Source organism: Mus musculus, chromosome 7 (assembly GCF_000001635.26).
Source record: "Mus musculus strain C57BL/6J chromosome 7, GRCm38.p6 C57BL/6J".
Classification (NCBI taxonomy): Eukaryota; Metazoa; Chordata; class Mammalia; order Rodentia; family Muridae; genus Mus; species Mus musculus.
In genome coordinates this window covers 30,118,492-30,141,576 of record NC_000073.6, presented here as the reverse complement: position 1 = coordinate 30,141,576, position 23,085 = coordinate 30,118,492, and the positions used below count along the sequence as shown (strand labels likewise).

The following is a 23,085-nucleotide window of genomic DNA, read 5'->3' as shown; positions in this document are numbered from 1 at the left end:
TAAGGCTTATTAGATGGACAGGTGTTGCAACTAGGGTCAAATGCAACGCCCGTCTTGTAGCGTGAGTTGTTGATTCAAGGAAAAGTGTGGTGGTTTGAATAAGAATGGCATGTATCGTTCATACTTTTCTCTTGTAGTTGAACACTTAGTTGCCATGGAATGACACTATTTGAGAAGGATTAGGAGGTATGGCCTTGTTGAAGGACATGTGTCACTGGTGGTGGGGTTTTGAACCCAGGTCCAGGTTCTCAATCTCTCTCTCTCTCTCTCTCTCTCTCTCCCTCTCCCTCTCCCTCCCTCCTTTCTTTTCTCTCTTTCTGCTTGCAGATCCCAGATGTAGCTCTTCGCTCTTTGCTAGTTCTAAAGCATCATGGCCTGCTGCCAAGCTCTCCACCATGATGATAATGGACTCTGAAACTGTAATCTAGCCCCAATCATATCCTTTCCAGAGTTTCTCTTGTCTGGTGTGTCTTCACAGCAATAGAATAGTGACTAAGACAAAAAGTGACTATCAGATCACATGGGCAAGGCCAGTATGTGTGTCCATGCATACACAGCATGTAATTCATGAGTCCAAGGCTAGGCACCGTCCCCATACTCATAATCGCAATACTCCCAAAGCCATGGCAGAGGATCACCACAAGTTCAAGTCTAGCTTGGGCTACATGGCAAATTCCAGGTCAACCAAGGTTTCATAGAAAACTCATCTTAGAGAGACAGCAAACCATTCAGAAGTCGTTTCTTTTGGCAGAGTGTATGAGTGGGTGGGGACACAAGGTCCTGCGGCCAGCGGAGCTACAGGAAAAATCGAGTTTGTCTTAGAAAACTTACAAACAATGCAATTTATTTTTGTGTATCTATCTGTAATTTTATACACGTATACATTTTTGTATCTTTATACACGTATACATTTTTGTATCTGACCACAATGAGAATATGAAACCACCCCAACATCTCAAAGGACACCCTCATGCCTTGCTTTCATCCCAAGATCCTCCCAGAGCCAAACACTCTGTGAACCCCCACCAACCCTCGGTTAAGGCTTTGCCATTTTCAGAATGTCATATAAGTGGAATTACATAACGTGTAACCTTTTAGGCAGGTTCAGCTTCTAGCCTAATTCATTTGAAATTTATCAACACAGTTGAACATGAGTACCCCAACAGTCTCGATGCTATACCAGCCCATTTTGCTCATGACACAATATGCACATTTACCCACTGAAGACCACTTGGCTCCTTTCAAGCTCTGAGTAACTGTCTGTGACATTGTCCATTAGCATTTTCCTCTGTGAAGATGTTTTCATTTATTCAGAGTAGAGAAAACACAAGTGAAATTTCAGGGTCACATGGGAAGTATATGTTTTATCTTTTGATTTATTGTTTTTTCCATTGAACTTTTTTTTTTTTTTTACATTTGAGGGTTTTTTTGTTTTTGTTTTGTTTTGTTTTTTGAGACAGGGTTTCTCTGTATAGCCCTGGTCACTCACTCAGTAGACCAGGCTGGCCTTGAACTCTAGATCCGCCTGCCTCTGCCTCCCTGGCTTCTGTTTTCACTTTTAAAAGGAAGATTTATTTTATTTATATGAGTACACTGTGACTGTCTTCAGACACACCAGAAGAGGGCATCAGATCCCATCACAGATGGTTGTGAGCCACCATGTGGGTGCTGGGAATTGAACTCAGGACCATCTGGAAGAGCAGTCAGTACTCTTAACCACTGAGCCACCTCTCCAGGTCTATTTGTTTCACTCTGAATGCATCAGCTTTCCTAGGCTGTGAGGAGGTCAAAGGAGTTTTGTTCCTTGCTTGTCTAGAACCTGCCATGTCTCTACAATGCCCAAGACAGTCTGTTTTGTTTTAACTTTTTAAGAGATTAACAACTTGTTTTCCAGGGTGGCTTAGCCACTTGGCAGTTCGTTTAGCAATACGGAGGACCTGTGCCATAGCCAGCCAGCATCTTCTATTGTTCACACACCAGGGGGTTGGAAAAGTACAAGATTACAAATGGTTAACTATTTCAAATGGTTGAACATCCCAGAGGTAGATGTTGGAGAGAAAAGCTTGTTGCAGGAAATATTAAAAAAAAAAAGACCAACACGCTTCCCTTGAGCTACTGCCGGCTACTGGTGGATCACATGGCTCTAGCTGGGTGATCTCAACTAGGTGGTCTCTCTGGGCAGGAGCTCGCAAGTCCCTTGGCAGATCACTGCCATGCCAGCCCCATGCAATGACCGTCTACCCCACGGTCAGCCACCACAACACCTATTTACCTGGTACAAACAAAACTCTAGAAGCTTATAATTAACCAATCAGATTTATGTATCAGTAAATTCTCAATTTACAAGATGCCAATACAATAATTTCAGAACCAACTGATAATGATAAAAGCTTCATCCCAATTATTCTAACCCTATGATATCATAATGACCTGTGGCTATCTAAAGAACCACACTGGGTCAGGTTCTTCCTCCTGTCTGTCCTCCTCCATCTCGGCCTTCCTCTCCTGCCCCCCAGATGCTCTCTGTCTCTCCAACCCTTAGCTCCGCCTCCCTTTCCCTGTCCCAAAAGCTGAGGCCAGTAATATTGGCTGTTTCTTACTTCGTGTGAAGTGTGACACTGGAAGCCTGGCTACTTCAAATTGTAAGGAAAAACATCTCACAAGAGAGGTTCACGCTTCAGATGCAAATGTTCATTTAACAGATGGAAACACAGAGAGTAACAAGGCACGTTTGTTCACACATATCACCAGGAAACCCATAATCAAAGAGGGAGTCAACGTATAGTATAGTATATAGTATATATAACGTATAGTGGGGCTGCAAAGATCTCTTGTCTTCAGGCTGGAAGCCCCACCCCCACCCCAAACCAGTTTGCTTCTTGGTGCATTTTAATGTATCACCACCAGCTAGCCTGGCTTGACTGTGGGATTGGATCCTTGCAGAGAGCTTTCGCTTTGAGCACTCACAAAGCCAAACTTCACACAGCCGCAGCCGCATTCAGACTAGAGGCAGAAGGCTGTGGGATGGTACTCGGTGCTAGGAAGAGCAGGCAGCCTGCATCTGGATGCTATGCTCCCCTCCCCCATCTCACACTCCTTGCTTTTAAGCAAAGTATGATAAAGGTATGTTCTGTGGGAGATTATGAGTCTTTTGAAATGATAGTGCCTTAGGGTTTTATTGTTGTAAAGAGACACCATGACTCTTACAAAGAAAAACATTGGATTGGGGCTGGCTTACAGGTTCAGCACTTTAGTCCATTATTGTCATGGTGGAAAGCATGACAGCATCCAGGCAGACATGGTGCTGGAGATGGAGCTGAGAGTACTATATCTCAATCTGCAGGCAGCAGGAGACTGTGTCCTACAACAGGCATAGCTTGAGCATAAGGGACCTCAAAGGTGCCTCCACAGTGACACACTTCCTCCAACAAGGCCTCTTGTAGTGCCACTCCCTATGGCCAAGCATTCAAACACAGGAGTCTATGGGGAGCCACACGAAGCATATCCTTACAAAGGCTGAATGACCTTATAAGGTGAGTATAGTGACACATCTGTAATCACAAGACTTGGGAGAGACAGCAGGAGGATTAGGAGTTCAAGTACACCCTGAACTATATGACATAGTGAGTTGGAAGCCATCCTGGGCTATATGACAAGATGGAAGCCATCCTGGGCTATATGACAAGATGGAAGCCATCCTGGGCTATATGACACCCTGTTTGAAACAAGCACGTTGGAGGGAGGAACTAAAGGACTGAAAGAAAAATGAGCCAAAGTCCCGTAGGCTGGCCAGTGTCCAGCCTAGGCATCGACACAAGCTACATGCCTTCATGTGTGAGCACTGGCCATCATCCCCCCTGCAGCCCTGCCTTCCCCTCCTGCTCCTGGGAGCCATCACTGATCAGTAGTTATACATACTCAAGCACAATGTATGTATCCAAACATACAGCACGAAAGCCAAAAACGTATAAAAATCTCAGTCTGGTGATACCGAGGCCAGCCTGGTCTACAAAGTGAGTTCCAGGACAGCCAGGGCTACACTGAGAAACCCTGTCTCGAAAAAACAAAAAAATAAAAATAAAAAAATAAAATAAAGTAAAATAAAATCTTGGCCATCTCATTCCCTGCTCATTGTCCTATAACATACAGACACTCTCAGCTAGGTGTATAAAACATGAATCTGCAAAGACTGTAGGGTAAGTCGGCATGGGTTCTAGAACCATCCTCATTCCTCACAGTTGTCCAAACAACACAGCAGAGCAATTAATCCAAGTTCAAAACTCCTTTTACTTATTTATCTAAGGTGAAAATCTCTAAAAATCAATGCAAAAATAAATAGCCTCTCTCAACTTCATAGGAAACACCCTGGCAGAGAACAGACCAGGCTATGGCACACAGCCGGGTACACTCTGAGATATTTTTAATCATTTAGACACATCTAATTTTAATAAGAACTTGCACAAAGAAACACTCTGGAGGAGGAATGGACTTTGGCTGACAGGTTCAGGTGTCGCCGCACCGCCTCCGGGCAGACCTCTCAGACCCTTGAGCTGCTCATCACACAGTGGAAAGGGAGTGCAAAGACAGCAGGGAGAAGATCCGGAAACAAAGTACACTGTCCTCCGGGACCTAGCAACAGCTTATGTCATCACTCACCACCCACAGGCGCACCAGGTGCCACCGATGGCTCTGTCTCCCTCCATCTCTGTCTTGATCGTTCTGTCATCTCTGACTCTCATATCCCCACTCTCAGGGGGCCTTTTGCTCTCTCCCAGTAAACCTCATACACTAGATATGTTGCACCTTTGGCAGTACATTTCAGATTCAAACCACAGCATCGTCTCACGCTGAAATTTAAAAAAGCGCATCAACTCTCCCAAGCAGCGGCTTACATGTTAACAGTTACAAAAGCATCAAAGTCCACTTAGACTATCCTCAATAAAATTCAAAAGCAAAACAAAGTGTTTGTGTCCCTGCCACGGGATCCTATCATTTCATCTGTCTTCTCATTGGTTCATGGGACTCCACAATAGACTGGTTCCCTCTGTATTAACCATCGCATGTCTTTAGTATCTCGTTTCACTTTATACAAAGTTGGGATATATGGGGGCTGGGCAGATAGTTCAGCTGGTAAAGTGCTTGCCATGCAGGTAGGTGTAAGACCTTAGTTCCCTCCCAGAAGCCATAAGAGAACCCAGGTGTGATGTCGCAAGCTGGTATCCCTAGTGGTAGGGAGGTGGAGACAGGAGATATATAGGGTTCACAGGCCAGGCAGCCGAGGCACTTGCTGAACTTCAATCAGGAGAAACCCTTCTTTATAAAACAAGATGGACTGCTTCTGAGAACTGAGGTTTGTTCTCTGGATACACACCACACCCACTCATACTCAGACATCTACATACAGGCACACTCCTACACACACCCCACACAAACTCACCACACAAACTCAAACACACACACACACACACACACACACACACACACACACACACACATACACACTCCATCATTTGAGTGTGAGTAGTAGGATCTATAGGCCTTGGGTAAAACTGTGTTTTTTCCACCCACTTCTAATTTCAACAGTCTTACAGGTTTTCCAGTGTTGAGCAAAGGAAATGTTGAATGCTGTTTCTCTAATACTTTTCGAATAAGGTCTTAACTGTGGTTGAAGGCAACCCCAAGTCTGTCACATTATGATATTAAGATCTGGCTGCAGCTAAACGCCTCTGCTTATACATTCTACTCTTGATCCCGTTTCCCCAATAATACTGCCCAAGTTCCCTTCTAACTCAATTACTGTGGGGGGGTCTGTCAATGACTGTTTTGCCTGCTTGTATGTACAACCTCATGAATGCCTGGTTCTTGCAGAGGCCAGAGGGCAGCACTGGATCCCCTGGAACTACCATTACAGCCAGTTGTGAGCCACCAAGTGGGTGCTGGGAACTAAACCCAAGTCCTCTGCAAGGGCATCAAGTTCCCTTTAACTGCTGAGCTATCTCTTGATCCATTCCAGAATTCTATCATTTGAACCACTAGCATATTGGGAATATTTGTAGCTGTTTCTTTTCTGAATAAAATTATCTCATGCCATGGAAGTTTTAAATTACATGGTACTATCTACCAAAGCTGACTGAATATACATATGCCCCAGGACTCAGTGATTCCACTCCTTGAATATACACAGAAAAGTGCATAGTAAGCAGTAAACAGTGTAAAAGCTCACCCCCAGCAGAACGGTAAGAGATATATGTGATGGGAGTCTATGGAGAATAAAAATAAACAAACTTCTACCCATGCACTCATGACTGTTCCAGAGACAATGAGCAGAACAAGCTGTGCTATGAAAGAACATATAGTAACAATCCAATTTCATATAAAGGTTTATAATGTGTAAAACCTAGCTTATATTTTTACAAGTCAGAGCTGCGGTTAAATTTGAGGGGGCAACAACTAACTTTTATTCCACATGGGCAAGCTGCATTTGGTCAATGGTCTATTACTGATTCAGAAAGGAATGTACGTACTGAGATTGAAAAGCAAAGTTGAACATTTATAGCATTTTATCAGAGGTCAGTGTAGTCTACTGAATCTAGTGATTAAAACATGAAGCCTTCATTTTCAAATTATTTTTTGTCATTTAGTTTATGCAGTACCTCTGTGTGATAGGTTACCAAGCAGTAAACGGATAGAAGCTGAAAGCACTCAGTATCAAAAAACCAAAACCCAGAAAACCCCAAATCTGCCAGTTGTGGTGGCATAGACCTTTAATCCCAGCACTTGGGAGGCAGAGGCAGGCGGATCTCTATGAGTTTGAGGCCAGCCTGGTCTATGCACCAAGTTCTGGGCCAGCCAAGTCTACATAATGGGACCCTGCCTCAAAAATATAAATAAATAAATAAAAAGCACACCACTCACTGAAATCTCATGGTTTCTGTCTTGTGAGTTTTCTGGTGGGTAATGAGGTTCGATTTACAGCTAAAGAATTTTCCACACTCTTGACATTCATAGGGTTTTTCTCCTGTGTGAATTTTCTGGTGGCGAATGAGGTTCGATTTCCTACTGAAGGCTTTCCCACACTGGGGACAGCCATTGGACTTTTCTCCTGTATGTATTCTGTAGTGCACAGTGAGGATTGCCTTCTGGCGGAAGGACTTCCCGCAGTCACTGCAGATGTAGGGCTTCTCCCCAGTGTGGATCCGCTGATGGAGGGTCAGGGTTGTCTTCTGGCAGAAGGACTTCCCACACTCGCTGCAGATGTAGGGCTTCTCCCCTGTATGAGTCCTCTGGTGCACCGTGAGTGTTGTCTTCTGGATAAACGCCTTCCCACACTCTGTGCACTGATAGGGTTTCTCCCCTGTGTGAGTTCTCTGATGGTCGATCAGGTATGACTTTTTTCCAAAGGCGCTTCCACACTGAGTGCATTCGTAGGCTTTCTCCCCTGTGTGCGCCTTGTGGTGCCTGGTGAGGGTTGCCTTCTGGCGGAAGGACTTCCCACAGTCCACACAGAGATAGGGTTTCCCCTCTGTATGTGTTTTTTCATGGAGTGTCAGAGCCGTCTTCTGACGGAAGGCTCTCCCGCACTGACAGCAAATGTAGGGCTTCTCCCCTGTGTGGATCCGCTCGTGCTCGATAAGGTAGGACTTCCTTCTAAAGCTGTTCCCACAGTAAGGACACTGGAAGGGCCTCTCGTCCATCTGAGAGCTGGGGTGCATAACAAACACTGACTTTCTGCAAAGGAGCTCCCCATATTTGTTGTATGAAGAACATTTCTTCTCCATAAGATCATGTGGATGAATACCAAGGTCTGACTTTTCAAAAAGAGTGATGTCATCTTTACTGTAGTTGAAGTTCCCGCCTCCTCTGTGAGCTCTGCCATGTGGAAATTCCACTCCTGTCATGAGGAAGGAGCTGTCACATTTATTATATTCAAACCTCTGCTCTGGAATCTGGGTCTTCTGGTGCTGAGCGAGGTCCCATTCAGAGCTCAGAGCCCTTCCGATTTGTTTATGGAGGATCGAGGCGGGATGCGTTTTCTCCTGCTTCGAAGTCAGGATTGATCCCTCCCATTCTTTACTGCCACCCAACTTCCCCATTGCAGGGTTTATATCTCTACTGATGAATTCTGAGATATTTTTCAGAACTTTTCCATCAGATTTATACTCAAATAGCGTTTTGGAAACAACACGGTTCTTGCCTAGGGCTTCCCCATAAACGCTGCTTCTCTCCTTAATTAGCTTCTTGTGCTTGATGATTACGATCGATTTAGGAGGCTTGTCCTGGTAGTCACTGAACTTCACCAAAACTTCCTCCTCTTCTAGAAAAGAATGTAGTTAGTTAGCAGTAGTTCAAGTATATATGTTTATATAAATGCAGTGGCTACATAATTGAAAGAGCCCATGATATCTCATTATTGTGGTTTACAAAAAGGATAGACTAAGTGTTATGTTCTATAATGATACATTATATGAATGACAAAAAAGTTCCATGTCTCCCAAGCCAACAATAAAGGACCATCAGCCCAGGGCTGGCCCTCCCCCACCAACCACCAGTTAACAAAAGGCTTTACAGGCCTGTCTACAGCAGAGTCTCACGGAGGAATTTTCTTAATTGAGGTCTCCCCCATGACTCCAGCTTGTGTCATGCTGACATAAAACTGTCCAGCACAGCCTTAAACTTGTTATGTAGCCAAGGATGAGCTCGGATTAGTTTTTAAAATTATATGTGTGCACACGTGCATGCATGCACATCTGCACATACATGTACATGTAGCGGTCAGAGGACAATTTGTGGGAACTGGTTCTCTCCTTCCACCATGGAGTCCTGGGACATGAACTCAGGCCTTCAGGCTTGGCAGCAAGAGTATTACTTATCCTTCTGGCCCCACCTCTCAAGTGCTGGGATTACAGGCCTCTGGTCTCTTTGGCCCTGTTTCTCCCATAGGACCTTCGGCTATGCAAATGATTTCCCTTGCTCCTCTGTCTGCTTCCTTAATTGCTGGAGTGAGCAGGGCGTGGCTGCACACTGGGTCTGCAGGACTTCTCCCATGCCCTCATTTCTACCACTTCCTTTGCCCTCATCTGTCTTGTCTTCAGTTCCCTTGAACCCACTGCTACGTCCCGCCTCAATTCTCACCCCACACTCCACCCACACTAGAACTCTCCCATTCCCCTCCAGCTCCTACGAGTAACCTAGGCCTCCCAAGCCCTGCTGGGGACGTGTAAAGAACTCAGGAGCACTTAAGAGTTGTCTGGGGAACAAAAGGCTTTTTGGAAGGGAACAGTTTTAACTGAGATGGGGTCTGGCGATATGCGGATGACCACAAGAGGTCTCTTCAATTGGTTCCATCCACCTGGCTGGATCAAACAGTAAGAGGAACTTCAGTGGTAAAGCATACATAAAGTGCTCTGGGTTCCATCCCTAGCATCAGAAATACTTTCACATATCAAAGCAAATAGATACATACTATACAGAAAAAATGGGTGTACAACTGTATTTTAAGTGTATAGTTCAGAGGTGTGAGCTACAGACACATTTCATGCCATCACCACTGTCTGGGCTCTAAAACTCTTCATCTTTCAAAACTGAAACCCTGCCTGGTAAGGTGGTTCGTGCCTTTGATCCCAGCACTCAGAGGCAGAAGCAGGCAGATCTCTATGAGTCTAAGGCCAGCCTGATCTACATAAAGAGTTCCAAGATAGCCAGGGCTACACAGAGGAAACCCTATCTCAAAAGAAAACAAACAAAGGAACTCCCCTGCACCCCTTTAACAACATGGAATTACCCACGTTCCCTGGCATCCATCGTTGTGGCATCTTTATTAGGGACTCACTGTTTTCTTATGAAGCATTAGAGATCAGCTCAGGTCCTTGACTGTATTATGTGCTTTAGCTGAGCCATCTCTCCAGCCCCCCGCCCCGCCCCCCACCCCAGCATTTTTATATCTATGACGTACCTAGATAGCTCTGACTTGGAAAGATTCTCTCTGTCCACAGCTCCTCTCCTTGTTCCAACTTGCGGATCATATCAGGTTTTGTTATGTGAAATCCTGATAATGAAGAAAAGGAAGGGAGGGAGGGGGAGGGAGAGGGGAGAGGGGAGGAAGGAAGGAAGGAAGGAAGGAAGGAAGGAAGGAAGGAAGGAAGGAAGGAAGGAAAAACTTGTTTTAAGCTGCTGGGGCTCCAAACTACTAAGATAGATACAACCTCATTGTGGGACAAATTAATGCCAATAAACATATATTCTGGGGCTGGAGAGATAGCACAGCAGTTAGAAACACTGACTGTTCTTCCAGAGGACCCAGGTTCAATTCCCAGCACCCACATTGCCACACACAACCATCTGTAACTCCAGCACAAGGGATCCAATATCCACTTCTGGCCTCTGCAGGAATCAAATACACGTGTGGTTCATATACATGCATACATACAGGCAAAACACCCATATATATTAAATTAAAATAAATCTTTAAAAGCTCATATACTGGGCCAGAGTCAATGGTTCACACCTTTAATCCTAGCACTCAGGAGACAGAGGCAGGAAGATCTACATGACTTCAAGGCTAGCCTGGTCTATATAGCAAGCCTCAGAATAGCCAGGGTAACATAGAAAGACCCTGTCATTTTTTTTTTAAATGTATATTTTGCTAAGAAGAAGAGAATCGCACTGGGCTGGGGAAACACCTGTTGTTAATGTACTCCTGGTCAAGCCTGAGCTGGCTTTGGGATTCTCGGGAGATATGGTGACACTTACCCACAGAGATGAAATGACAGTAGTTTTCTAGCATCACATCCCTGTAGAGGGCTTTCTGGGCAGGGTCCAGTCGTTGCCACTCCTCCTGGGTGAAGTCCACGGTCACGTCCTTGAATGACACTGGTCCCTGTAAGGGCACAGTGTGGCAGTTCATCCTGAAGTTATTGGAAACGGGTTAGAACTAAATGCTGGGGCCTAATCTGGCAACCATGAGTGACTAACTAGTTTTTATAACTTTGTCTTTTAAAAGGATTTTTTTTAACATTTATGTTATCTGTGTAAGTATTTGCCTGGAGGGAGTATGTCCCCCACAGGGGTGCAGCGTCTGAGGAGGCAGAAGAGGAAGGTTCTGGAACTGCAGCCGTAGGCAGTTGGAAGCTCCCATGTGGGCGCTGGGGACTAAACTAAGTCCTCTACAAGAGCAGCCAGTGGTCTTTCTGCCAGGGAGGAGGGTTGAGGCTGGGTCTCGTTATGTAGCTCTGGCTGTCCTGGAACTCACCATGTAGACCAGGCTGGCCCTGCATCTGCCTCTGAGCATTGCGATTAAGGACCTGTGCCACCACCCTAACATTAGCAACCAGTCCTCTCAATCACTGAGCCACGTCTCCAGCCCTTAACTGTGTCACTTCTCTCACACACACACACACGCGCGCGCACGGAGAAAATACATCCAGTAGCATTTACTTTTTTAATATCATGTTAAATAATCTTAGACCACAGGGTTCTGCCATGAGTTCATCTGGTTGACTGCTGGACCAAAAAGATAAAAACCCTAAGGGAAAAAAAAAAAAAGATTAAAAACCCTGTGCTCATGAGAAGTTATAGAGAGAGGCAGATGAGAAATATTCACTGCATGGATCATGGACACAACGAGGGACAGATGTACAGGAGATGCATCACAAAACAAAGACCACTTTCATTTTGTACCCTGAAGAGCCACTGAAGATACAAAGCTTTGTACATAGAATAAATCTGCACTGTAGGAAGAAAGGCTTTTAAAAACTCACGGGACAGCTTTTCTTCTTCTTCTTTTTTTAAAGATTTATTTATTTATCTTATGGATGTGAGTACACTGTCTTCAGACACACAAGAAAAGGACATCAGATCCTATTACAAATGGTCATGAGCTACCATGTAGTTGCTGGGAACTGAACTTAGGACCTCTGGAAGAGCAGTCAGTACTCTTTAACTCTCCAGCCCCTCATGGGACATCTTTAATCTTAGCACTCAGGAGGCAGAGGCAGGTGGATCTCTGTGAGTTTAAAGTCAGCCTGGTCTACAGAGTGAGTGCTGAGTCTACATCGTAAGACTATCTCAATAAAATAAAAAAATAAAATGTAAATAAGTAAAAATTCATGGGAAGAAAACCACTTAGTAAGTTCAAGAAAGGCACAGCGTGCTAGGAAATAGTCGATGAGATCAAAGAGGCAAAGGCTACAGAGGCAGCTGGTGAGACCCCACGGAGTAACGCTGGACTGTTCGCCTTTACAGCACTGGTCTGAAAAATGACCTGTCAGGGCCTGAGGAGATGGCTCAGAGGGAAGAGTACTCAGAAGATCTGGGCTTGGTTCCCAGCACCCTGGCACAGCTGCCTAACTACAGTTCCTGACACTGCAGTACCTTCCTCTGCCCCCACAAAGTACCTGTACACATATGGTGCACACATGTGTGGCTCAGACATGCACATGAGCATACACATAAATAATCAGAATAACACATTTTAAAAAATGGACTAAGGGGCTGGTGAGATGGCTCAGTGGGTAAGAGCACCCGACTGCTCTTCCGAAGGTCCGGAGTTCAAATCCCAGCAACCACATGGTGGCTCACAACCATCCCTAACAAGATCTGACTCCCTCTTCTGGAGTGTCTGAAGACAGCTACAGTGTACTTACATATAATAAATAAATAAATCTTTAAAAAAAAAAAGTGGACTGGGTGGGATATAGTGGCAAATGCCTTTAATCCCTGCACTGGACGTCAGAGGTAGGTGGAGCTGTGCGTGTTCAAAGCCAGCCTGGTCTACATATTGAGTTCCAGCATAACCATGGCTACATAGAAAAATCCTGTCTTGAAAACAAAAACAAAAATAAAACAAAGACAAACCTAACAAAAAATTTTAATAATAAAAATGAACTGATCACATTCCCAACACATTCACTGTTATCTATAAATCATCAAAAGGTATTAGTGGCAATTTACATGGTTAATTACTACTACTCTTCTTCTTACTATTTTTCCTTTCATTTTCTTTTTTTTTAAGATTTATTTATTTATTATTATATGTAAGTACACTGTAGCTGTCTTCAGACACTCCAGAAGAGGGTGTCAGACTTCTCTACAGATGGTTGTGAGCCACCATGTGGTGGCTGGGATTTGAACTCAGGACCTCTGGAAGAGCATTCAGTGCTCTTACCCGCTGAGCCATCTCACCAGCCCCACCTTTTCCTTTTCAATATATGATCTTGTATATTCTACTGCAATGCAAACAGGCCCATTCACGAAGGAGCTGAAGAGATGAGGTTCAGCAGCTAAGAGAATCTGCCTCTCTTGCAGAAGACTAGAGTTTGGGTTCCATCACCCATATCTGGAAGCTCACAACTACCTATTAGCATCAGCTCCAGGGCATCTGCTGGCCTCTTCTGGCATCAACAGATACACACACACACACACACACACACACACACACACACACACGTGCATCTACTAAACATGAAGAAATATAACACACACATAATTTCCCACCTCATCTTCCCCCAGGTGGACTGCAGGCATGGCCACCATGCTAGACTATTGGGGGGTAGAACTCTTCAAGATAGGAGAAGGCCAAGAATGTTAGTGGGAAAGATGGGAAATTAGGTAGCCACAGCTAGAGATTATACTGCAGAGATTTATGGGCTAATGAGGGACCATTGGTTCCTACCTGACAGGATTTAAGAGAACTGGTTATAAACTACCTCTAGAATGAAGCGAACAGGCTGAGCTCTTGGGCTCTCTGTAGGAGTTGGGAGTGGGACAGTGGTCCAGGAGTGTAGTGGGGCATGTCTAGAATCCCAGTACTCAGCAAGCAGATGCTGAAGGACTGCTGCAAGTTCAAGGCCAGCCTGGGCTGGATCAAAGAAGGTCATGAGAAACTGCAGTGTGCATGGGGTATTTTGTTTGCGGGTTTTTGTTTTGTTTTGTTTTTTGAGAAAGGGTCTCAAGCATCCTAGGCTACCCTTCAAACCCGTTATGTAATTGAAGGTGACCTTGACCCACTAATCCTCTTCTCTCCACCTCCAGAATGCTATGATTCTGGACCTATGCCAGCACACACAGTAAATGTGGTGCTGTGGACTGAGCCAGGAGCTCCATGCATGCTAAGCAAACACTCTAGTGACTGACCTACACCACCACCCCCAGCCCCTGCATGCTGAATACATAGTTCTGATGCTCTGTCTAGACAGCAGTCTAGAATGGACAGAGGACTTTGTTTTTTAATTTTAGGACATTTATTTATGTATCTTATGTACATGTTTACTTTGTCTGCAAGCGCATTTGCACAGCAGAAGACAGCATCACACAGTTAGAAACTGCCATGTGGTGCTGGGAATTGAACCTGGGACCTTTGGAGGAGCAGCAGGTGCTCTTAACCACTGAGCCATCCCCCCAGCCCCAACGGAGGTCTTTGATAGTCACTGGAATCAAATTAAGTGCAGTCTTACAGAGCGATTCTGACTGTGTATACAGAAAATGAGGACACAGAGAAGAGAGACAATAGTTAGAGAAAAAACAGTATTTTGCAAGTTGGTGGATAAGGAATTTTATGAAAGAAAAATATGAGAACAGGACAAGGGACTGCCTTTGTTCAAGGATATTTTCTTCAAGACTGGACTGCCACATGCATTTTCTTCTGCAAGTGGATGCAAAACTGCACAAGACAGAAGAAAGGAAATAGTAAACTTATAATGGTGCTTCCACTGGCAGGTCACCAGCGGTAGGAATTTCTGGCGGACAAGAATCAACAGAAAATTAGAGAGGAGTGTGTCGAGAGACAGCTGAGTGGTTTAGAGCAATAGGTGCTCTTACCAAGGACCCAGGTTCGGTTCCCAGGACCCACGTGGTGGCTAATCCCTGTTTGTAACTCCAGTTCCAAAGGATGGATTCCTCCTTCCAACCTCCAAAGGCACCAGGCACACACACGCTGCACACGCATGCATGCACTCAACACACACACACACACACACATAAATCTAAACAAAACAAAAAACCTTTAATAATCAGAGAGGAGGCACACACTCTCTCTTCTCTGTTTTTAATTGTTTTGGAGGCAAGGTCTCACTTTGTAACCCTCAAATCGGCCTCAAATCAGGATCCTCTGCCTCCCACATTCTGGGATTACAGGCATGCATCACCAAGGCCAGCTCTACAACCTCAGTTTCCTGTACCAGTTCATATTCAAATGTCTTCCCTGAGAACCTCACGGACTGGACGGTGCTTCCCACAAGCTAATCACATTAACTAATCATTTACCCTCCTACCCATGTCTGCTCCTAGAGTACTCACAACTTAGATCTCAAATCAGTGTCAAGATAAATTGGATTCATCTAAGTGCAATAAGTTATTTCTCTCTAAATCAGGACAATGCATTTCTAGTATAGCAGTAATTCCATAAGAAGATGGAGAAAAGAAGACAATGAACAACATAAGGGATCCTTTGTGAACAATGGCCATAAATAGAGGGTAACTTGGAGAAAGGCTTAAATCTGTCTGTTAGGTACCAGGACAGCAACCAGTGAGGCAGGTGAGCCATGTACAGGAGAAAAGGGGGGCGGGGGGCACCCTTAAATATTGTAATTCAGTGTCAATTGTCCAATCTGGCCTGAAACCCTGGCCCTAATCTGAAAAAACGTTTCACAGAAGCAAACCCCACTCTCCAGGCAGCTGAAGCAACACTGTGAAGCAAGTGTTCCTATTTCTTGAGAGAAAAGCAAGCGAGCAGCACCTCACCTTGGACATGGCGTTGAGGTTTGCGGGAGACGAGCCTCCTTGTCTGAGCTCCTCTTTTGGAAATGGGAAGAGTCCTATAAAGGCAGAGACAGAGGGACATAAGGAGCCAGGAAGAAACCATGCTCAAATCCGACGTCTCAGAATAACTCGGGGACATCTGCATGCATTTCCACTCTTTTCGCACATGTCTATTAGGAGACTGCTCCTGATACCCATGACGAGGGTCCGTGTGGGAACAAGACGAGTGCTACTTCCTCTTCCAAACCAGAGGATTCCGAGGAACCTGCTGTAACTTGCAAACACATTTTGTTTTGCGCTCTTCAATGTCCCATGAAGCTCAGGTTTCCAAGCCAGGTCTGGGCGTGTGACGCAGGGGTATAACACTTGCTAGCATAAGCAAGACTCAGCACTTGTCACTGCAAACCACAACGTCCACATGTCCTTTCCATGGGCTCATCTGTCACCAGCAGTGCATGACAGTGCCTTCTCAAGTCCAGAGGAACACAGGCGAGAAGCCCCTAATCTTTATCAGTTCTATACTGTAGTTTAAAGGTATACATTTCTTATCGCAGTAAGCGTCCTTGTAATTAGTTTAAAGTTTCCCCTTTCTGGAATGACATCTGGCTGGTTCCACCTCTGCCATGGGTTTGTGTTTTCTGATTAGTTGAAGCCGTCTTCTGATTTTCCCCATTATTCTAACCCTGAACATAACCTCAGATCCTATTTTCTGTTTAAGATGCAAGTAATTTTAGGAGACATGTACCTTTCCTTAGTTTCTCTTAATTGGCTTTGTGTTGTGAAAATCTGTTAACCATGTTTAGCTATGTCTGCTACGCTCTCTGGTCGAGTCAACTGGACAAGCCGAGAGGCTTAAAAGTCACTCATGAGGCAAAAGAGTTTCAAGGAAGCTCTCCTCCTGGAGTCTAGCGTTCCCTACCCATACAGTAATTTTTCATTCCCGTGTTCCATTCCCGCGTTAGTCTAGTGTATGGATCCACGTGCTCTCTTTCAATATTTTCCTATCATAAGTGCCTTTTAAGATTGAATTCTGACATAGCTAAAGCCGTCCGCCAGTGTTCCAACAGTCCTAGTTCGTCCTTAGCAAGACCTTGGGCTTGGAATTCAGTACTGCCCCTGGTATTACACTAACTCTTTGAGTAAAAGTTAGGTCACTGCCCTTCACAGGAATTTACCATCACTAAGGAAGAAAGAAGTTTCTGACCGTAGGAGAAACCAGAATAGATATTTAGAATTATAGCTGAGTTACACCTATCTATATACAGGAATTTACAATGGTTTAGGAAGTAGATCCGGCTGTGGTTTTAGAGTATTGCATTATTCATGAGATGGTTAGCTAGAACGGAACTCCCTAGTTAGAACCATGACTTGGGTGTGAAAGCCCTTGCCCTAGGAGTGAAAAGTTCTCACACCTGGCTTCTAAGACTATAGCTGACCTTAGATAGGGCTGACTCTGTCTCAGTTATTTTATTGCCCAGTTCCTGCCAGTCTTTGCGTTTTCATTTCCTCTGTTCTGTGTCAGAGTCATTAAGCATCCGGTTACCTCATTTGTACCTTGTGGGTATGTCACCCAACTACCTTGTTGTCTTCTGCATAAAAAGTCTGATGTTCGATTTGAAAAATTACATTCAGATTCCACACAAACTCTCCTGCGTGTGTGTCTGTCTGTCATTCATCCACGCTTTGCCCACCCGCGTCAAGAGACCCCGTTCCACGCAGACACAGGGACCCGGAAGGTCTGCGGCAATGTCTCACATTATTAATCAATATCTCCTCAACTAATAGCAAGTGCCATCTTTATCACATATTTCTCCATATGCTTCAAAAGACCCACTCACATGTGGCATTTCCCCCCAGCTTGAAAATATCTGGATTTTCTACTTTCCATCTCCTCCCCTTACTGACTTGCTTATATCACACTACTTAAGAAACATAGGGGCTGAGAGATGCTCAGTGGGTCAGAGCACTTGCTGCTTTTGCAGAGGACCCAGGTTCAGTTCCCAGCAACCAGACCGTAGCTCATAGACATTGGTGACTCCAGCACTAAGGGGGACACCCTCTTCTGACCTCCGTGGCTGCCGGGCACACACATGGTACAGTACATTTATACAGGCAAAACACATGCACATGAAAATAAATAAATCTTTAAAAAGGAAACATAATTATATATGCATACTACATAAGTATTACTTACATATGATATGCTTATATCATATGTAATATATGTTATAGTTACATATACATGCTATGTATACATAGCATATATAACGTATTATATATTATTAATAGTTATTTCAGGAGCTGCTGCGTAACACATTTTAGTACTATAGATATGGACACAGAAAACAAATGAATCACTCGGGATCCCATTTGGTTAAGTACAGTCTCCAGTGCTGACTGCAACAGTGAATATTCTGGTGTCATGGTTATTTTAATTACCAGGAATGAGACTGGTCTTAGAAGTAAAAGCGTACTTTTAAAAATAATTTTAGGAACAGAAAAATCCACTTCCACAGATGTGCAGAACGTGGTATTTATGTGTGGAAAGTGCTACTCTTCCTGCAGGCTCCCATGCAACACCTTTCATCTCAAAACTTCCTATTTACCATCCTGATCCCAGGTTATTGGCCTCACCACGGGGAATTATGAAAATCTTACCTATTCCATTCCAACATTAGTATCTTTATATTTGCTAAGTTACTACTTCAAATTTTTCTCAAGCAGGCTTGCTGGTACTAATCTGATAATCAAATAGTACATAACTTCCAGGCTTGGTGGTGCACACACCACACGGAATCCCAGCAGTTGGGAGGTTAAAGTAGGGGGAATCACTGCCAAGTTTTAGGCCACCCTGTGCTACGAGAGAGTTCAGAGGCAACTTGGTATAGATAATGAACCTGTCTAAAAAAAAAATTACACATACGTGATCGCACAGCATACCTCAACCATTTAAATATTAACGGTACTACAAGCCAGGTGGTGGAGGCACATGCCTTTAAATCACAGCGGGGGGGCGGGGGGCGGGGGGGCGAGGGGGCGGGGGGGGGCGGGGGGAGAGGGCAGAGGGCAGGGGGCAGGGGGCAGAGGGCAGAGGGCAGAGACAGGTGAATCTCTGAGTTTGAGACCAGCCTGGTCTGCAAAGCGATTTCCAGGACAGCCTGTCTCGGGGGAAAAAAATCCCCCCCCAAAAAAATACACACACAAAATTATGAGAAATTACAGAAGAACACACACGTGTGCTTAGTGATAACCTTTCAAACATCCTTCAGAAAAATCAACCTACTGCTTCACATGTCATTCACGAGGACAGAACATGATAGAATTCCAGGCAAAATCACTCACAATCACGTTCACAAATCACTTTCAATTCTCCAATCTCCTACAGGAGTCATACCCAATCTAAAAATAGACGCAGGCCGCTATAACCCTAAGCAAAATCCCGCCATCCAGCTTTCACATCCAAGAAGATCGCGATCACTTTATGGCTCTCCCTCCCGCCCCCAAATAATCAGGATGAGCTGAGGGAGCCAAACCACAACATGCTCCCCACATCCTCACACGCAACGCTCGTGATGCCCAGGGACCTGTTCCCAGCGACAGAGTGTCCTCGAGTTTAACACGAAAACTACCCCTTCGGGTCACCGGCAGTCATCCTCGGTGTCACGCCCACGGGCCACACCCGAGGCCCTGTGCAGCCGTTGAGTGTCCCGGTCCCGCTTCCTTAACCTTCTTCCTCCCCAAAATTACCAGGCCTGGCTCGGCCTCTCGGTTTCCTCCCCGGTCTTCCCATCTGGATTCGATCTCTCGGTCGCCCTCCAGATCCGGAGCATCCACTGCGGTCCTCAGCCTCTCCCAACGTCTCGAACCGCCCCGCCTCCGCTCAGCCGTCTACGCCTGCGCACTCACGCCGGGGGCTCGCTCTCCCAGGAGCCTCCGGGGCGGCCCGTTAGTTGCCGCGCGCGCCTCTCCCTCGCCCCGCGCTTGCACCAGCGTCCCCTTGGCTGGGGCGGGTGGGAGTCAGCTGCCTGCTACGGTCTGTGGCCGCGCGCGGGAGTGCATGGCTGCGTCAGTGTGGGGTGTGCCCACAGGGGAGCTCTGAGACTGATTCTGATTAGGTTTGGGTGATTGAACGCGGACCGAGCGGTTTGCGATCCCATACTGTGACCAATTGATCTTGTGACAGCACTGTGCTTTGATCCTATTGGGACCGACGCAGCCCCCACCCCCTTTGACTTCTGAGTTTGGTAGAATTTCATTTTGACCACCCTAGGCTGAGAATTATGTCTTGTAACTGTCGAAAAGCGCGAGGGGTGGCCTCTGTTGCATTCTTGTTCAGTCTGTACGCAATGTCTTTCCCAAGGGTAATTCAGAGAACGCATAAGGTTTCTCTTCCTCCGACAGGGAGGTGAGGGTAAAGGGATGGCAATGAAAAGTTCCATGATTTCTTGGAATGTGTGCTGAGGTTTCTGTCACTGCCTCTGTCGCCTCACCGGTGACATTGCCAGACTACACAGCGTGGAGTGACTTGGCTATTAAGGAGAAAGTTGGTATTTGAAACCTAGAACGACGATTCAGGTTTAAAAACCACACAGCCTTGTATGGAGATCTCACAATGGGAGTCGTCGTCGTCGTCCCCCCCCCCCCCAGATTGAAGTGCAAGCGAAGATAGGATATTGAAGTTCTAAGGATAGGATTCCAAAGATTGTTTTAGAAGTTATGTGTCATTAATAATTTTCCAAGGATTTATATCCAATATGATGCATTAATCAGTTATTCCATAGACGAAGCCACACCGATTGATTCTATTTTGGACCAAATACTGTTCCATCTGAAAGTGCTACTTAATCTCAATTGTATGATTTTCTTGTGAAGGAAAACCCTACTATCAAAAAGGTTATTGTATTGATGAAATGCGATTTTTAAAATGTACTAGACTTTGTAGCTGATTCGCTCTGTTCTTAGTGCAGGACTCTGTCAATTTTTCAACCCATTTCCTCACGTTGTTCAAAATAGATTTCTTTCCCAATACTTTAGGAAAAAAAAAATTGCTAAGGCTGGCCAGTGGTGGCACATGCCTTTAATCCCAACACTTGGGAGGCAGAGGCAGGTGGATTTCTGAGTTCGAGGCCAGCCTGGTCTACAGAGTGAGTTCCAGGACAGCCAAGGCTACACAGAGAAACCCTGTCTCAAAAAACCAAAAACAAACAAAACAAAACAAAAACAAAAAGTGCTTTAAATATATACAGGTTTTACTATGGTCACCCGTCCCCCCACCCCCACCCCCGATTTAGTAGTTTCACTGAGAAAAATATTTAATAACACAAGTTGTCCTAAATATTTAAACTTTTAACCCTATAAATATTGTTTGGCACCAAACTGCTATGCCCAAACATGAGGACCAGAGTTCAATCCTAGACCCACAGAGAAAGTTGTATATGACATGGTGCCTATAACCCCAGTGCTGGAAGGGCAGACAAGAATATCCCTGTGTTTCACTAACCAGCCAGCCTAGCTGAGTCTCCAAGATGCGGTGACAGACCCTGTCTCAAAACCCCAGGATGAACAGCTCCAGAAATGTGGCACCCAAGATTGCTTTCCAGCCTGCAGTCTAAGTCTCTCTCTCTCTCTCTCTCTCTCTCTCTCTCTCTCCCCCTCCCTCCCTCCCTCCCTCCCTCCCTCTCTCTCCTCTCCTCTCCTCTCCTCTCCTCTCCTTTTCTCTTTTGTTTTGAGATGGATCAGTCTCACTATTGTAGCTCTAGCTGGCCTGGTACTCACTTGTAGACCAGACTGGCCTCGAGCTCACAGAGACATGCTTGCCTCTGCCTCCCAAGCAGAAGGAGTAAAGGTATATATCACCAAATCTGGTACATTTTTTTAAAAAACATTTTTTGTAGATAGAGTCTTCCTGGGTAGTCCTGGCTGACTGGAGAGCTGCCTAACTCTGCCTCTGGAGTTCTGGGATTGAAGGAAAGTGCAACTGTGCCTGTCAGGAATATTCATTATTAATGATTTGGAATACATTTGCCATTTTCGGGGGGAGGGGGGGTGTATGTGCCCGGAGTTCCCGTAAATTATTTAAATGGTACTTCTCTTTGTTGTAACAGGAATTCAACCAAGCAGCTAGTTTTATTATACTTTAGTGTATGTAGGGAGAAAAAGGAACTGCCAATGATATTCAAATGAGTCATTTTGGTATCTACAACTTTGGAAATTATATATCAATTTATCCAAGATCACTAAGGAGCTCAGGAAGACATGTGAAACAGTACTCAAAAATAGATTTTCAAATTTTGTTACACAGATTGAATGACTTCCTCAAAATAATACTAATCTAAAACCAAGTTTCTTTTTTTTTTAAATTTATTTATTATTATACATAAGTACACTGTAGCTAACTTCAGATGCACCAGAAGAGGGTGTCAGATCCACCATGTGGTTGCTGGAATTTGAACCCAGGACCTTTGGAGGAGCAGTCAGTGCTCTTACCCACTGAGCCATCTCACCAGCCCGAAAACCACATTTCTTAGGAGGTATCATTTGTGGATAGCACTGGGAGAGATGGCTTAGTGATGAGGATACTAGCTGTTCTTCCAGAAAACATAGGTTAAATTCCCAGCGCCCACATGGCAGCTCATCTGGAGCCCTTTTCTGTCCTCTAAGTCCTCTGTACAAATATGGTACACAGACCTATATGCAGGCAAAGCATACATGCACATAAGGTAACTATATTTTAATAATCTTTTTTTTTTTTTTTTTTTTTTTTTTGGTTTTTCAACCCAGGGTTTCTCTGTGTAGCCCTGGCTTTCCTGGAACTCACTTTGTAGACCAGGCTGGCCTCGAACTCAGAAATCCACCTGCCTCTGCCTCCCAAGTGCTGGGATTAAAGGTGTGCATCACCACACCCGGCAATAATCTATTTTTTATTTTATGTGTATTGATGTTTTGCCTCCATGTCTACCTGTATACGACATTTGTACATGCCTTTAATCTCAACATTTTGGAGGCAGAAGCAGAGGCAGGCAGATCTCTGTGAGTTCCAGGACAGCCAGAGCTAAATTGTGAGGCCATATCTCTGTTGATTGTTTCAGTTTGTTACCTAGTTAGATCAGATTGTCTGAGATCAGTTTTTCTTTCTGAACATTCTATATTTTAATGAAGACTAATCTTTTCAAGCTGGGCTATGTGATATACAAGCTTTACAAGAAAGAATAGACCCAGAATTCAAAGCTATTTCTCTCTGCAAATGGTAAAGACGTGAGAAAATTGCCTTCAGTAGGGATGAGCCGCACAGCATTAAGTAGTCTCATCATCTATAAAAGGAGACAGCATCTG

At 44.8% G+C, this 23,085-nt stretch overlaps 1 protein-coding gene across 4 annotated transcripts; it reads right to left on the bottom strand.

The window, feature by feature from the left end:
• Positions 1–818: 818 nt before the first annotated feature.
• On the bottom strand, positions 819–19,744 carry Zfp382 (zinc finger protein 382). Of its 4 annotated transcripts, none has more exons than XM_017322166.2 (5): positions 19,501–19,744; positions 15,736–15,809; positions 10,750–10,904; positions 9,953–10,045; positions 819–8,311 (listed from the first exon to the last, which is right to left on the bottom strand). In XM_017322166.2, the coding sequence occupies exons 3-5, from the start codon at positions 10,901–10,903 to the stop codon at positions 6,912–6,914; spliced, it is 1,647 nt and encodes a 548-aa protein (XP_017177655.1). In that variant the 5' UTR covers position 10,904; positions 15,736–15,809; positions 19,501–19,744; the 3' UTR covers positions 819–6,911. The 4 variants fall into 4 exon arrangements, with proteins under 4 accessions (XP_017177655.1, NP_001349088.1, NP_001074476.1 ...); NM_001362159.1 differs by having other exon boundaries at positions 822–8,314; positions 19,501–19,645; NM_001081007.2 differs by having other exon boundaries at positions 822–8,314; positions 10,750–10,876; positions 19,501–19,645.
• Between the last annotated feature and the right edge of the window lie 3,341 nt (positions 19,745–23,085).